This window comes from Cyprinodon tularosa, unplaced genomic scaffold (assembly GCF_016077235.1).
Source record: "Cyprinodon tularosa strain WSP-4 unplaced genomic scaffold, ASM1607723v1 ctg18, whole genome shotgun sequence".
Taxonomy (NCBI): Eukaryota; Metazoa; Chordata; class Actinopteri; order Cyprinodontiformes; family Cyprinodontidae; genus Cyprinodon; species Cyprinodon tularosa.
The window spans coordinates 1541122-1555777 of NW_024038608.1; the positions used below are offsets into that span (position 1 = coordinate 1541122).

The window sequence follows — 14656 nt, forward strand, 5'->3', positions numbered from 1 at the left end:
TGACGCCCGCTGCTTTGTGTCACAAGCATTTCCGTCCGAGGGATACTAGGACAACTCATATGAAATAAAACATGGAGAACACTATGAAAATTCGCCCCGCTCCATCACATTTCAAGTCAGATGCTTGGATGCATTTTGGCTTTAAAAACAAAGAAGGTAAAAATGAAATTGATATAACGCACATCATTTCCAAAAGGGGAAATATACGGTACATTTGAATGTTTTCGTTTCATTGGTTTAAAGGACCACTGAGGCCATGTAAATGGCACTGATTATCCTTATTTTGTTATTTTAAGTTTGATGAATCCTAAGATCTTTTTGTCAGTGTGTCCACACCAGTAATAGTAATATTTGTGTCCAGTATTTGTTTTCATGGCAACACCTCCAAAAGTCGTTTCAATAAATACAGCTATGTATGAATTCAGTTGCTTTCAGTTATGTATCAATTGAAGACACGATCCAGCTCATACCCACCCAGTCAGCCACTGGTAAGGGCTGTATCTTTTTCTTATAGTGTTCAGTGAAAATATCGCAATGCATGGTGATGCATCGCAATATTTCAAGTATCGTGATGCATCGTGATAGAATCGCATTGTGGCATGTGAATCGAGGTTCGAATTGAATCATGACTTCTTTGCCGATACCCACCCCTAACTTGTAGTGAAAGTGGAGAGGAAAAATCTCCCTTTTAACGGGAAAAACCTCCAGCAGAACCAGACTCCATGTGGTTTTCAAACGTGGAGAATCACATACTCATGCGCACACATCTACTCCCCACAAGGATTTTAAATGGTTTATGTGTGTAGATGCAATACATCCAATACATCACAGCCATGAGTTCATGATCTTTCCCTTCTGTGCTCCTTCATCACAACCAGATCCAATCCAGTCCTGTGATGCATATGGATGGAAAGGTTCAGATTAGTGAAGTTTAGCGACTACTTGCTTCAGTCTTTATGTTCGTTCACTATGATAATCGCAGTGTCACTTTTCGCATGATTGGCATCGACTGATTGCGCTTTAACCAAGGAAATACATCTCAGCCACTCGCTCTATTCACATTGTTCGGGTTTAGTTTGACGGCTCCATACGGACATATGAATATTCACTAATTTTTTTACTTATGCTATAGTTCTCTTAAATGTTTTCATTTTTTATCAATATCTGAAACCTTCTTGGCTGTTTGTTTATTTTTACGTTATTGGAACCCCATACTTTGTCCAAGTTTCCATCGTCTCGTTGCTTATTTTACATAAACCGTTTGGATTCAGTCCTTTTCTATCCATCCGCCTTGTACTGAAACAACCCACAACATAATACTGCTAACACCAAGCTTTATGCTTGACAATGTGGGACAGCTGCAGATTTTAGCCAATCTTGAAAGAGGTGAATTTTTGGTTGGTTCATGTCTGGAATTGGCTTCAATGACAGAGATTTTGGTGTTCCAGAGCACAGCAGGTTGGAGCTTAGATGTGAAAATAGACCCTTTGTGGAAGACAGACGATTTTGAGCTGAATTAGAAATATAAAATAAAAGAAGTTTATTTAAAAACATTCAAAATGTAAATGACATGATTGTGTATAAACATCAGACTGAAACTAAACTTCTATGGTCTCTCCGTCTGCATTATGTTCTTTTGATATGATGGAGCTAATGTGATTCCTAATTTTCAGCCTCTTGTCTGTTATCTTTGTCCACAGTGATTCAGTCGGTACTTTAAATGTTGCTCTGGACCACGGTCAAACATCTGCTCCATCTATTCCTTTAAACAATACTAAAGCAGACATATCTGTTTTGAAGTCTTTGTCTGAAAGATCTAACCATCTTAAAATAAAAGCGTTATGCTGGTTTTTCTTTGTTAGATCTTTGACCCTGGTCTGCAGTGTTCTCTGTGGCTTACAATGTCTGCTAATCATGCATGTTGCACCTTCACCCCTTCTTCCAGATGGAAGCCCGAGTGCAGAGGAGGCATACCCAGGTAAGAGCTGCTGCTTTCGGCATCATGTTTATCAGAGAAATGACATCTCTCTGTGTTCAGCTGCAAGAATGAGGCTGCAGAACCTCTGAAAGCTTCTACCAGCTCATTTTATCTTCACTGTGAAGTTCTATTAAGTCTGGCTGAAAATCTGGAACCCATTTTAGGTTTCTTACAGAGATCCCAAGGTTTTTGATTAGAAGGAAATGATTCTCACACGTTTTAGTATAGTTTAGCCTAAATCCCCCCATCTTACTTAATGTCCATAATTTATTTTTCTCCATATATTATCACCTGTTTCAAACTAAAACCTGTGTGGGGTGTTTGAACGTTTCAGAAAAGGTTCATATGAACTTTATCCGACTTAATCAGAATAAATTAGATAAAATTATTTGGTAAAAACCTTTAAATTCTATTCCCTGTAATTGAAATCATTAATGTCTACTGATTACAAGACTGAGCTTTTTTAACGGCAAAGTTTCTTTTAAAATCTTTTTTTCGATTAAAGATTTTTTCAAATGTATTATTTTTGGGTTGAATTTATTTATTTTTTTCAAATTTTGATTTACAAAAAGTTCTCTGCTTGCAACAATTGAATGGAACAAAATGAACTACATAGCGTTGCAGGATCAGAACAAGCTTTATAAATGGACATTTGAAAAAAAAAAAAAGCTAAACATTGTTTGTAAATGTTTTTTTCCATAAGGGAAACATCTTTTCTTTCCTATAATCTATCTTCCTTTTGCTCTGCATTGTGCTAACACTTCTAGCAGAGTCTCAAATGTTAGCTCTCGTTTAATACAGAGGCTATTGGAGATATAGTTTTTTACAGATCTTGGCGTGTTATTGTTGCACAAACTTCAGAGGAACCCTTTGGGCTGCATGAGGTTAACCCTTTAAGAATGAACAGAGAAAATCTGTAAGATGCAAACACTGATTATTAATACTGCGTTTATTTTGGTTTTGAAGGAAAAGTCAAAAACAATGTAGCTGGCTCTGTCCGCAGCCCTTCTGCTTGTCCTCTGTCCCACCTGCTGCCTGTTTCTCCCCATTTAAGTCTTTTAATATTCAGCTACATGCAGCTTGGCTTCATGCTCACGTCTGCTTTCCGTCTGTTCCCAGGCGAGTGGAGCGAGGCGCTCTACCCGCTCCTCACCACGCTCACCGAGTGCGTCACCATGATGAGCGACAAGGCCAAGAAGTCCATGGTGTTTCTGCTCATGCAGGACAGCGCCCCCACCATATCCATGGACGTCTCCCTGCAGTACCGCCGGGACGTCGTCTTCTGCCAGGCGGTAAGCAGGCAAAACATGATCTCGCCTCCACACACGCATATTATCATCTTTCCATATGCAGTATGGCCCATGTGTTTACTCCCATTGATTTCCAATACCTTTCCATCCTCTAACCCTGACAATACCCATAAAACTGGCCGTTATCATCATGCACCTAAACCTCAACTAAATTCACACCTTATCTGAAATCTGAAAAATGGTCCTCACTCTGATGCCAAACCAGGAGGACACACACCTTCAGATCAATCTGCTCGTCTCTTGGTGATTCATAACCAGGCTTATAAATATTCCATAGAGGTGAAAAAGGTCAACTCACTGTGGTGTCTAAACTTCAGATGAGTAATAAAATCACAGATTGAATATCACACAGCTACATAGCTTCCAACGTTTCATTTTTAAGGCCTTCCTTCATATTTTCAATAAATGTTTAAAAACATTTCAGAGGACCTAAAATAGCCCAAAGTAGAAAACAATCACTCTCAGTCTTGAAGGCAGTACAACGTTCTAAGATAAACTGAGCTCTGCCATTTAACCACATACAGTTTAATTACATCTCTTTATTAAGACCTGAGGGCAGGAGAAGCCTAATGGAAAAATCTTTCAAAAATGACTTTCCTGGAGATTTTACACAAAGAAAACACAAGTTCTTCTACTGGTAAAAATGGCTGGTTGTTGTTGACACAAAGTTGAAAGTCATGTAGCTTAATTTGGCTAACTGACCCTTCTAAAAGTGGCTAATCTGTTTGCTACTGAGCAAAGCTAGCCAGAGTCCTTTATACCACGGCCTTGCAGTTATCTAGTAAATCAAAAACTGATCTTTTCAATTTTCTTTTCCATCAGTTAAAGCCCAATCAATCATTATACAAGCTAATACTACAGATGCTAATGTATCAGCTGCATAATATATCATGGCAACATTTTACCAATACTTTAGTGTAATATCAGAGGTATGCGAATAGATCTGGTGCATTCATTGATACTTTTTCCTCTCTTTCTTGCCCTGTGTAGTCGTTCCAAATAGTCCAGCTATCATTGTCCGAATGTTAAGAAAACTTCAGCATGTTGTAACCTGGCAAAACAGACTAATGATGTTTTAGACACAGGCACACATCCAGATGATAAAAGGCACAGGTTGGACAGTTAAAGTTTTTAAATGCCTCAGTCTGTGAAGCTTACTCTTGTTCTGATGCGTCGCTGCAGCTAACCGCACTGATCTGCGGCTTCGTCATCAAGCTGAGGAACTGCCTTCGAGATAACGGTTTCCTACGGCAGCTCTACACTATCGGCCTGCTGGCACAATTCGAATCCCTGCTCAGCACCTATGGTTCGATACCAAACCTCTCTGACCGTACTTCATCACTTCTTTTTGTTTTACTGGATCATCATCGATCATCTTTGTGTGTTTAGGAGAGGAGCTCTCCATGTTGGAGGATATGAGCATCAGCGTCATGGATCTGCGTAATGTCACCTTTAAGGTAACATTTTTTTTAAATATATATATATATATATATATATATATATATATATATATATATATATATATTAGTGCTGTCAATCGATTAAATTTTTTTAATCGCGATTAATCGCATCAATGCCTGAGTTAACTCGCGATTAATCGCATTTTAATCGCAAATTTTTTTTCTGATTGAAAATCATTTAAATACTCTCGATGACATACAAAAAATACATACAGGCTAGGTTTGTGCCAATGTTCTTTTTTTTAAATGAGAACAGGTCACAGACACTGATTTATGCCATAGAAACATATGGCAAGAAGATGGGGAGGCATGTAGCAAAAAATAACAAATATGTAGCCAAAAAAAGGCCCTGAAAACAGGCTGATGTAAAAGACAGTCTTTACAGTTAATACAGTCTTTTGAACAAAGACAAGCATTTTACCCTACTGCTATAAAATGTAGTACAGTTAACATTAGATGTTAATTAACCAAGATAATAATGAACAATTTTCAATCAATACATCAAAATCAATAGACCGACATCACTAGATGGAGGTAGTCTATGCTCTAGAAAGTTACTTTTCAGCCTCTTAACAAAAATGAGAACACACACACACCCACCCACCCACACACAGACAAACCCACACACACACACACACACACATGATACCGACCTGTGACAGCAAGAGTGCCGTAGCAGATTCCATTTCACCTCAGTAATCTGTTTTCTCAGCGTATTTCAGGTTGCTACTAGTTACCAGACACTCAACTTGTTTGTTGGTGGTGGGGCTTAAAGAAAAGGCACTAGCGTCACCCAGTGTATGAGCGTCTTTTTTCCTTGAGGAGCTCCGCTCTTGAAGCCTATGAGAAATGCATAGACTGGTGGAAAATAGCCCCGCCTTCCCGCAGGCTGCAGCGGGATGTACTTGGAAAATTTTACCATAAAACCACATAGCGTTAATCTCACGTTAAAAAAATTATCGCCGTTAAAATGGCCTCGCGTTAACGCGATAATAACGCGATAATTTTGACAGCACTAATATATATATATATATATATATATATATACACTATATTGCCAAAAGTATTTGCTCACCTGCCTTGACTCACATATGAGCTTAAGTGACATCCCGTTCCTAATCCATAGGGTTCAATATGACGTCGGTCCACCCTTTGCAGCTAGAACAGCTTCAACTCTTCTGGGAAGGCTGTCCACAAGGTTTAGGAGTGTGTTTATGGGAATTTTTGACCAGTCTTCCAGAAGCGCATTTGTGAGGTCGCACACTGATGTTGGACGAGAAGGCCTGGCTCTCAGTCTCCGCTCTAATTCATCCCAAAGGTGTTCTATCGGGTTGAGGTCAGGACTCTGTGCAGGCCAGTCAAGTTCATCCACACCAGACTCTGTCATCCATGTCTTTATGGACCTTGCTTTGTGCACTGGTGCACAGTCATGTTGGAAGAGGAAGGGGCCAGCTCCAAACTGTTCCCACAAAGTTGGGAGCATGGAATTGTCCAAAATGTCTTGGTATGCTGAAGCATTCAGAGTTCCTTTCACTGGAACTAAGGGGCCAAGCCCAGCTCCTGAAAAACAACCTCACACCATAATCCCCCCTCCACCAAACTTTACACTTGGCACAATGCAGTCAGACAAGTACCGTTCTCCTGGCAACCGCCAAACCCAGACCCGTCCATCAGATTGCCAGATGGAGAAGCGCGATTCGTCACTCCAGAGAACGCGTCTCCACTGCTCTAGAGTCCAGTGGCGGCGTGCTTTACACCACCGCATCCGACGCTTTGCATTGCACTTGGTGATGTATGGCTTGGATGCAGCTGCTCGACCATGGAAACCCATTCCATGAAGCTCTCTGCGCACTGTTCTTGAGCTAATCTGAAGGCCACATGAAGTTTGGAGGTCTGTAGTGATTGACTCTGCAGAAAGTTGGCGACCTCTTCGCACTATGCGCGTCAGCATCCGCTGACCCCGCTCCGTCAGTTTACGTGGCCTACCACTTCGTGGCTGAGTTGCTGTCGTTCCCAAACACTTCCATTTTCTTATAATACAGCTGACAGTTGACTGTGGAATATTTAGGAGCGAGGAAATTTCACGACTGGATTTGTTGCACAGGTGGCATCCTATCACAGTTCCACGCTGGAATTCACTGAGCTCCTGAGAGCGACCCATTCTTTCACAAATGTTTGTAAAAACAGTCTGCATGCCTAGGTGCTTGAATTTATACACCTGTGGCCATGGAAGTGATTGGAACACCTGATTCCAATAATTTGGATGGGTGAGCAAATACTTTTGGCAATATAGTGTATATATCTATATATATATATATATCAAAAAGGGGAATACTGGGTAGTAACGTCGGCTTTGTTTGGATCCAGGTCACCCAGGCGACGGGCAGCTCCGCCCCCGACATGCTGCCCATCATCACAGGCAACAGGAACGGCTTCAACGTCCGCATCCCGCTTCCGGGCAGCATGTTTGACGCGTTGCCGCGGGAGATCCAGAGTGGGATGCTGCTGCGAGTCCAGCCGGTGCACTTCAACGTCGGCATCAACGAGCAGCAAACGTTGGCCGAGAAGTGAGTGACCTTCACACTCATGTCTGCTGAAGACTTTCAAAGGGACTAAATGAAAGAGGAGCTTGTTTCTTTTTGTTTTCAGGTTCGGGGACACATCCCTGCAGGAAATCATCAACGTAGAAAGCCTCTCCAGGCTGAACTCATACTACGAACAGTTCAAAGAAGTTCTTCCTGAGGACTGTGAGTTAGGCAAAGCTTTATTTTATAATCCTTGAATCTCTAAATATATGAGATTTCAGAAAGAGAGTATTTCAGCACTTCGATTTCTCTTGTGCCTGAAACCCTGCTTACTTCTTGTCAGGCCTCCCAAGGTCTCGTTCTCAGACCTGTCTTCCTGAGCTGCTGAGATTTCTGGGTCAGAACGTCAACGCAAGGAAGAACAAGAACGTCGACATCCTCTGGCAGGCTGCTGAGGTAACTAAGGAATACAGTGACCCCCCCTTTGTTTTTTTTTGTTTTTTTACAAATAAAAGAACGCAGTATTTTCCAAAGTATTCAAGCCCCCTGATATTACAGATTCAACGGTAAGGGTAGCCCATTTTACAGTACCATACCACATTTGTTGTGCCACATTTTCGGTTCAGCTTCAGTAACTTTTGTGTGGAACAAGGCCACAATTTCCCCACCACACCCCGTTAATTTTTTTCTACTTTTTGTTTGACTTGCAACTGAAGAAGCTCAATTAACTAAGGAGTGAGTGGAGCAAAATAATCCTAATGCTACGTTCACACCTCATGCGATTGAAGCAGCTGTGAAGAAAAATATCAGCTGTACTGCTGCAATCAACACCTTCGTTTGAGCTCGGCCTATTTTTCAATGTAGTCCTGTATCTGACTGTGACTAACTGAATGTGCTCTTTTAGTCCTCTGACGTGGGGGCTGGCTCAGAGCTCCCTGGCTTTGTCTTTCTTGGACAGGGCCGCCTGTGGAGCTGGTTGACAAGTTCCTTTATATTTTTGCTTATTTCTGTATCTCTGCTTCTGTTTACTTGAACCCCAGTCGTTCTCAGCAGATGGCCGCTCACTCTGAGCCTGGTTCTGCTGGAGGTTTCTTCCTGTTAAAAGGGAGTTTTTCCTCTCCACTGTCACTACAAGCATGCTTAGTGTGAGGGATTGTATTCGAGTCAATGAGTCGATGCAATCAGATTGTTTTTCTTAGATAAAAACTTTAAATCATTTTGACTGTATGATCTGGTTGAACTGTGCCTTGAGATGACATGTGTTTTGAATTGGCACTATATAAACACTGAGTTGAATTGGTTTACATGCAAAGTCAATGGTTGACGCGCATCAAAAAGTCCTGCAGCATGTCTAAAGCAGCGCATCTTGACGCAACTGAAGCAGCGCCTCGTGAGCTTTTGAGCTCTTCACAAACAGCAGATGCTGGAGTTGGAAAATTTGCAGCTCGACGCGCCACATCAACCAATCAGAGATGCTGATTTGGGAGCTGGACACAGCACTGCTGATGCAGATTGCTGTGATCACTCCACTGAAACAGTTTATTAACGACTAAATTAACTTAAAATGTCAAAACCTGCTTGCAAAATATGTTCGCTTTTATTATTCTGCTGCCTGCAGTTTCTTCCACATACCTGATAAATGCTATCATCAACTTCCAGCTGCAACGAACAGTAGCGGAAAATCCCCTGCTGCTGCTGGGTACTCCCAGTGACAGCGCACCGCCTGTATGTGGGGATCTGAGCGGCTCAGACAGCAAAATAATATTGTATGGCAGGATTGTAATCTTGATGAACTGACTGCACAGATATTTTGATATTAAAACTACTTTTACCCACAGATCACAGCAAATATAGCGAAGCCACTCTCTGCCATTGAACACGAGTAGCAGAAGCATCAGATGCATCTGGACATACTTTATTAGACACGCTTCAGGAGCATCAAAGATGCTCTTGAAGCAAATCTGACCTTTATGTGTGCAAGCTTCAAAAATGAAGCAGCAGATGCTTTTTTTGCTGCCCAATGCACATTCGGTGTGAACGTAGCATAAAAGGGATATTAGGACTCAGTTTTTAAAGTTTAATACAAACTACCTCAGATAGATAAGAATGCACTAGACCATTTAATTCCAATAAAGGTAAGGAGCTAAATCTGAAAATTAGCTTCAATCTTACAACGATAGAAGTAAAGGAGTGTCAGAACTGGACCAACATAGTCAATCATTTGATAGCAAGCCCCTAATTATAGATAAGTAGGTTTCAGTTTTCAACAAGTCAGCCCATCTGCCATTGGTTAAAGGTACGTAAAGCTGCAAGTCATCAGCATAAAGTAACATTGAAAGAACGTAAAAGAAGGCAGCAGATAAAGAAAATATAGCAATGGACCAATTACAGACCCTTGAGGAACCCCGTAACTTGTACTCTTTCCATTTCTGGATGATATATTTAACAGTGCTTTGTGAGATGCTTTGGAAATCTTTTTGTAGACTTATTTGTTTTTATTCATAAAAGATGCTTTAAATCTTTAAATTTTTGTACTTTTTTTGTGGTTCTAATGTGACGAAAATAAGGAACATTTCATGGGGTGTGAGCACTTTTGTAAGCCACTGGAAAAATATTCAGAAAAAAGGAGAAATCTGTTACAATTGATCTGTTCTCTTTTCTGTTTTAGATTTGCCGCCGGCTAAACGGTGTCCGTTTCACCAGCTGCAAGAGCGCCAAAGATCGCACGGCTATGTCGATTACACTGGAGCAGTGCCTGATCCTGCAGCATGAACACGGCATGGCGCCGCAGGTCTTCACGCAAGCGCTCGACTGCATGCGCAGGTAGGAGAACTGGTCTGTTCCGGAGAGAGATTTAGGGCAACAGAATGCAAATGTTAAGCATCATAAAAACACTGATCTGAAACCCGATTTGTTGGTATTTTATTAAAAAAAAAATTATTTGCTGGAAAGGAAACAAACTTAAGTTAATCTCTGGCAAAATATGTAAACATTTCATCTAACTGTTACGGTTGTTTTCGTACCACCATCAGCTTCATTTTTTTCTTGTCCTACTTCATTTCTTCATTGGCAAAGAGTAAAGGCGACCAGTGATTTACTTTGTCACCAAAAGGAAGGAGCTTTTTTGACCATTTCTGTTTGGTCTGTTTTCCTGTATAACTTTGACTTTAGCTGATAAGGTTTAAGCTGCAAACCAAAAAACAATGTTCTGGGCAAGTACTTATAACATCTAATTAAAAAAACTGGCAATTAATTACTGCAACTTTTAACATTTAATTTCCCTTTGGGATTAACAACGTTTTTTTATTCATTTTTTATTTAATTGATTTGAATTAAACAAGTGACACATTATTGACTTCCAAAAAATAAGATTTGCCTTTGGAAAATAAGACATTAAAGCACTACAGACTGAAAATTCAAACATTGCAGCTAAAAAGTTAAAACATGATGATACTCTCATTTTATGCTGATGATACCCTCATTTTTTTTTTTTACAATACTCTCACTTTATGCTAATGTTACTCTCATTTTATGCTAATGATACTCTCACTTTATGCTAATGATACTCTCATTTTATGCTAATTATGCTCCCATTTTATGCTAATTACTCTCATTTCAAGCTGATGATGCTCTCGCTTTATGCTAATGATACTCTCATTTTATGCTAATTATGCTCCCATTTTATGCTAATTACTCTCATTTCAAGCTGATGATGCCCTCGCTTTATGCTAATGATACACTCATTTTATGCTAATGATACTCTCATTTTATGCTAATTATGCTCCCATTTTATGCTAATTACTCTCATTTTAAGCTGATGATGGTCTCGCCTTATGCTAATGATACTCTCATTTTATGCTAATTATGCTCTCATTTTATGCTAATTACTCTCATTTTAAGCTGATGATGCTCTCGCTTTATGCTAATGATACTCTCATTTTATGCTAATTATGCTCCCATTTTATGCTAATTACTCTCATTTTAAGCTGATGATGCTCTCGCTTTATGCTAATGATACTCTCATTTTATGCTAATTATGCTCCCATTTTATGCTAATTACTCTTAATTTTAAGCTGATGATGCTTTCACTTTATGCTAATGATACTCTCATTTTATTCTAATTACTCTCATTTTAAGCTGATGATGCTCTCGCTTTATGCTAATGATACTCTCATTTTATGCTAATTACTCTCATTTCAAGCTGATGATGCTCTCGCTTTATGCTAATGATACACTCATTTTATGCTAATGATACTCTCATTTTATGCTAATTATGCTCCCATTTTATGCTAATTACTCTCATTTTAAGCTGATGATGGTCTCGCCTTATGCTAATGATACTCTCATTTTATGCTAATTAGGCTCTCATTTTATGCTAATTACTCTCATTTTAAGCTGATGATGCTCTCGCTTTATGCTAATGATACTCTCATTTTATGCTAATTATGCTCCCATTTTATGCTAATTACTCTCATTTTAAGCTGATGATGCTCTCGCTTTGTGCTAATGATACTCTCATTTTATGCTAATTATGCTCACATTTTATGCTAATTACTCTAATTTTAAGCTGATTATGCTTTCGCTGTATGCTAATGATACTCTCATTTTATTCTAATTACTCTCATTTTAAGCTGATGATGCTCTCGCTTTATGCTAATGATACTCTATGCTAATTACTCTCATTTTATGCTAATTATGCTCCCATTTTATGAAGATGATACTCTCATTTTATGCTAATTATGCTCCCATTTTATGAAGATGATACTCTCATTTTATGCTAATTATGCTCCCATTTTATGCTTATTACTCTCATTTTAAGCTGATGATGCTCTAGCTTTATGTTAATGATACTCTCATTTTATGCTAATTATGCTCCAATTTATACTAATTGCTCTCATTTTAAGCTGATGATGCTCTCGCTTTATGCTAATGATACTCTCATTTTATGCTGATTACTCTCATTTTATGCTAATTATGCACCCATTTTATGCTAATTACTCTCATTTTAAGCTGATGATGCTCTTGCTTTATGCTAATGATACTCTCATTTTATTCTAATTACTCTCATTTTAAGCTGATGATGCTCTCGCTTTATGCTAATGATACTCTCATTTTATGCTAATTACTCTCATTTTAAGCTAATGATACTCTCATTTTATGCTAATTACTCTCATTTTAAGCTAATGATACTCTCATTTTATGCTAATTACTCTCATTTTAAGCTGATGATGCTCTCATTTTATGCTATATAGGGTCCCATTTTATGCCGATGATACTCTTATTTTAGGTTGATAATACTCTCATTTTATGCAGATGATACTCTCATTTTAGGTTGATGAAACCAGAGTATCATCATAATTCTTGACTGTTTCAGTAGCAATGTTTGATTTTATTTGATGTTCAAATTTTCAGTGTTTAATTGTTAATGTTTTATTCGACATTGCTTTATCACTTTTTCCATACCAGAGCAAGCTGTCACTGTTTAGTACCATAGATTAACAACTAAAACTGAGAGATGGAGCTGAGCCTGCATTCAATTATTAAATCCAAATGAACTCGATTAATGTGAAATCAGTTAAAGAAAAAAGGAGACAACGAACACCAAAAACAAGAAAAATCAATGAATCTTCATTTAATGTATTCTTTGGCTATGACAATAAAGAAGAAAAGAGATTAGCTTTTTTTGTGTTTGTAGAAACCCGACGGTGATTTGAGACAGGTAACAGCATGACTGAGCTGTCATGATATTGATCCCAAGTAAATGTGATTCCCAACATCTCTGTTCGGTTTTGCTCCAAATATTTTTGTCTGTCTGGTAAAAGAACCCCCAAGATACACGACTCTATTTAAAGTCTCTCCATCTTTCTCCTTCTCCTCACATCCGTCTTCCTTTCCTCCTCCGCCTTTTGCAGCCGACTAGCATGACTTGATTTGATTTGAACCCAGATGCACGTTTGGGATAAGGGAACGGTTAATTGAAGTTGCATGTATTCCGCTTCAAGCTTCTCCCTCCTCTTCCATCTTCATCCATGTCTAATACAATATAAACATGGTAGACCATTTGCTGTTTCTTCTTCCCTTTCTTTAAAATCAGAACATCTCTCCTAATTTCTCTTTTTTTTCTCTCCTCTCTTCCTCCTCTGCTTCCCGTCATGTTTCCTGTCGTGTAACTGCCCTATTTTTTGCTGGATTGTGTTTTATTTGTTTATCGTTGTTGTTTTTATATCCTCCCTTGTGGGAGCTACTTTCTGTCAACACTTTTTTTTTTTTCTTTCTTCACATCCCACTTATTAATTTGCCATCTCTCTGCTGGTGTATCTGCGTGCCATCTGTTTATTTCCCTTCCTCTTCATCCGTCGCTTTTTCCTCCTATTTTGCCGCTCTGCCTCCTTATTCTCCTTCCCCCACTCCTTTGCGGCTGGGCAGCGTTGGGACAAGGGAAGGGGTGATCCAGAAGAACCTGAGCGGCTTGCTGCCAGTGCGTGACCTGCGGCTGGACCCCAGCCTCATGTACTCCCTGCCCCTGTTGGCTCTCAGCCCCAACCTGCTGGTGGTGTGGATCTTCCTCAGTGTGGCGTATTTCTTGGCCAAAGTTCGCTGCAGCTGAACAATCTGGTCAGGGTCTGGCTGTTTTCTGAAGCTGTGCCCACCTGCCTGTTAGGGTGCCGTCCATGCACACCCACACCTAACTAACCTCGACGAAGGGCTTTTACACAACCCCACTCAACCTTCTTCATGGGAAATAAAATGTCCTTCTCATCCTCATTTTGGTGAAAGTGAGGCTTCAAGCATCTGATTTACCTTAAAGTTGGATTTATGTTTCCTTTCTGAAAGTTTTCCTCCTCTAAATGCTGCCTGATGAGCAATCATCCCAGCGCTCGGTCACTAAAAACATTTTGTTATAAAACCATTTATTCCTGTGACTATTAGAAGAAGAACAGCTACTTAACAATGAATGATGTACCTTAAGGTAGAATATCTGATGTAAGTTATTTTTTAGCAAACAGTGCCCTCTGGTGGATTGATGTTACTCTGCCTTATTTCTCACCAATACCTGCTGTTTCTATGTGGTAAGACAGCCGTCTGTATAAAACAACGTCACATGCTTGACTGGTATATTTTCATGGTCAACTCTTACATATATGTGACATCAGAAGTTTTATCTGTGGGAATACAAGTTTAAAAGTTACAAATACAAAATAGGACCTATCAAAAATGTACAGTACAAATCTACAACCAGCATTAAAAGCAAAGAAAAGGAAGAAGACCAAAGTAAAACTATAGATTGAACACTATGGCCGTTTCACAAGACCACGAGTAAGGACGTGTGTTCTCAGCAAGCCTGTACTTCAGAGGACCACAGGAAAGTATAGACTTGGGGAG

The 14656-nt window shown here is 39.5% G+C and overlaps 1 protein-coding gene across 1 annotated transcript in view; it reads left to right on the forward strand.

Annotated features, from left to right (window-relative positions):
* The window catches only part of LOC119781586 (inositol polyphosphate-4-phosphatase type I A-like), a 38174-nt gene extending 24262 nt beyond the window's left edge, over positions 1–13912 (forward strand). The window contains exons 17-25 of the mRNA XM_038282118.1: positions 1946–1978; positions 3098–3270; positions 4471–4594; positions 4678–4745; positions 7116–7315; positions 7398–7495; positions 7617–7729; positions 9942–10096; positions 13700–13912. Of these exons, the coding sequence (XP_038138046.1) occupies positions 1946–1978; positions 3098–3270; positions 4471–4594; positions 4678–4745; positions 7116–7315; positions 7398–7495; positions 7617–7729; positions 9942–10096; positions 13700–13880 (1145 nt within the window). The 3' untranslated portion in view covers positions 13881–13912. The remainder of the gene's footprint in view (positions 1–1945; positions 1979–3097; positions 3271–4470; positions 4595–4677; positions 4746–7115; positions 7316–7397; positions 7496–7616; positions 7730–9941; positions 10097–13699) is intronic.
* The last annotated feature ends 744 nt before the right edge of the window (positions 13913–14656 follow it).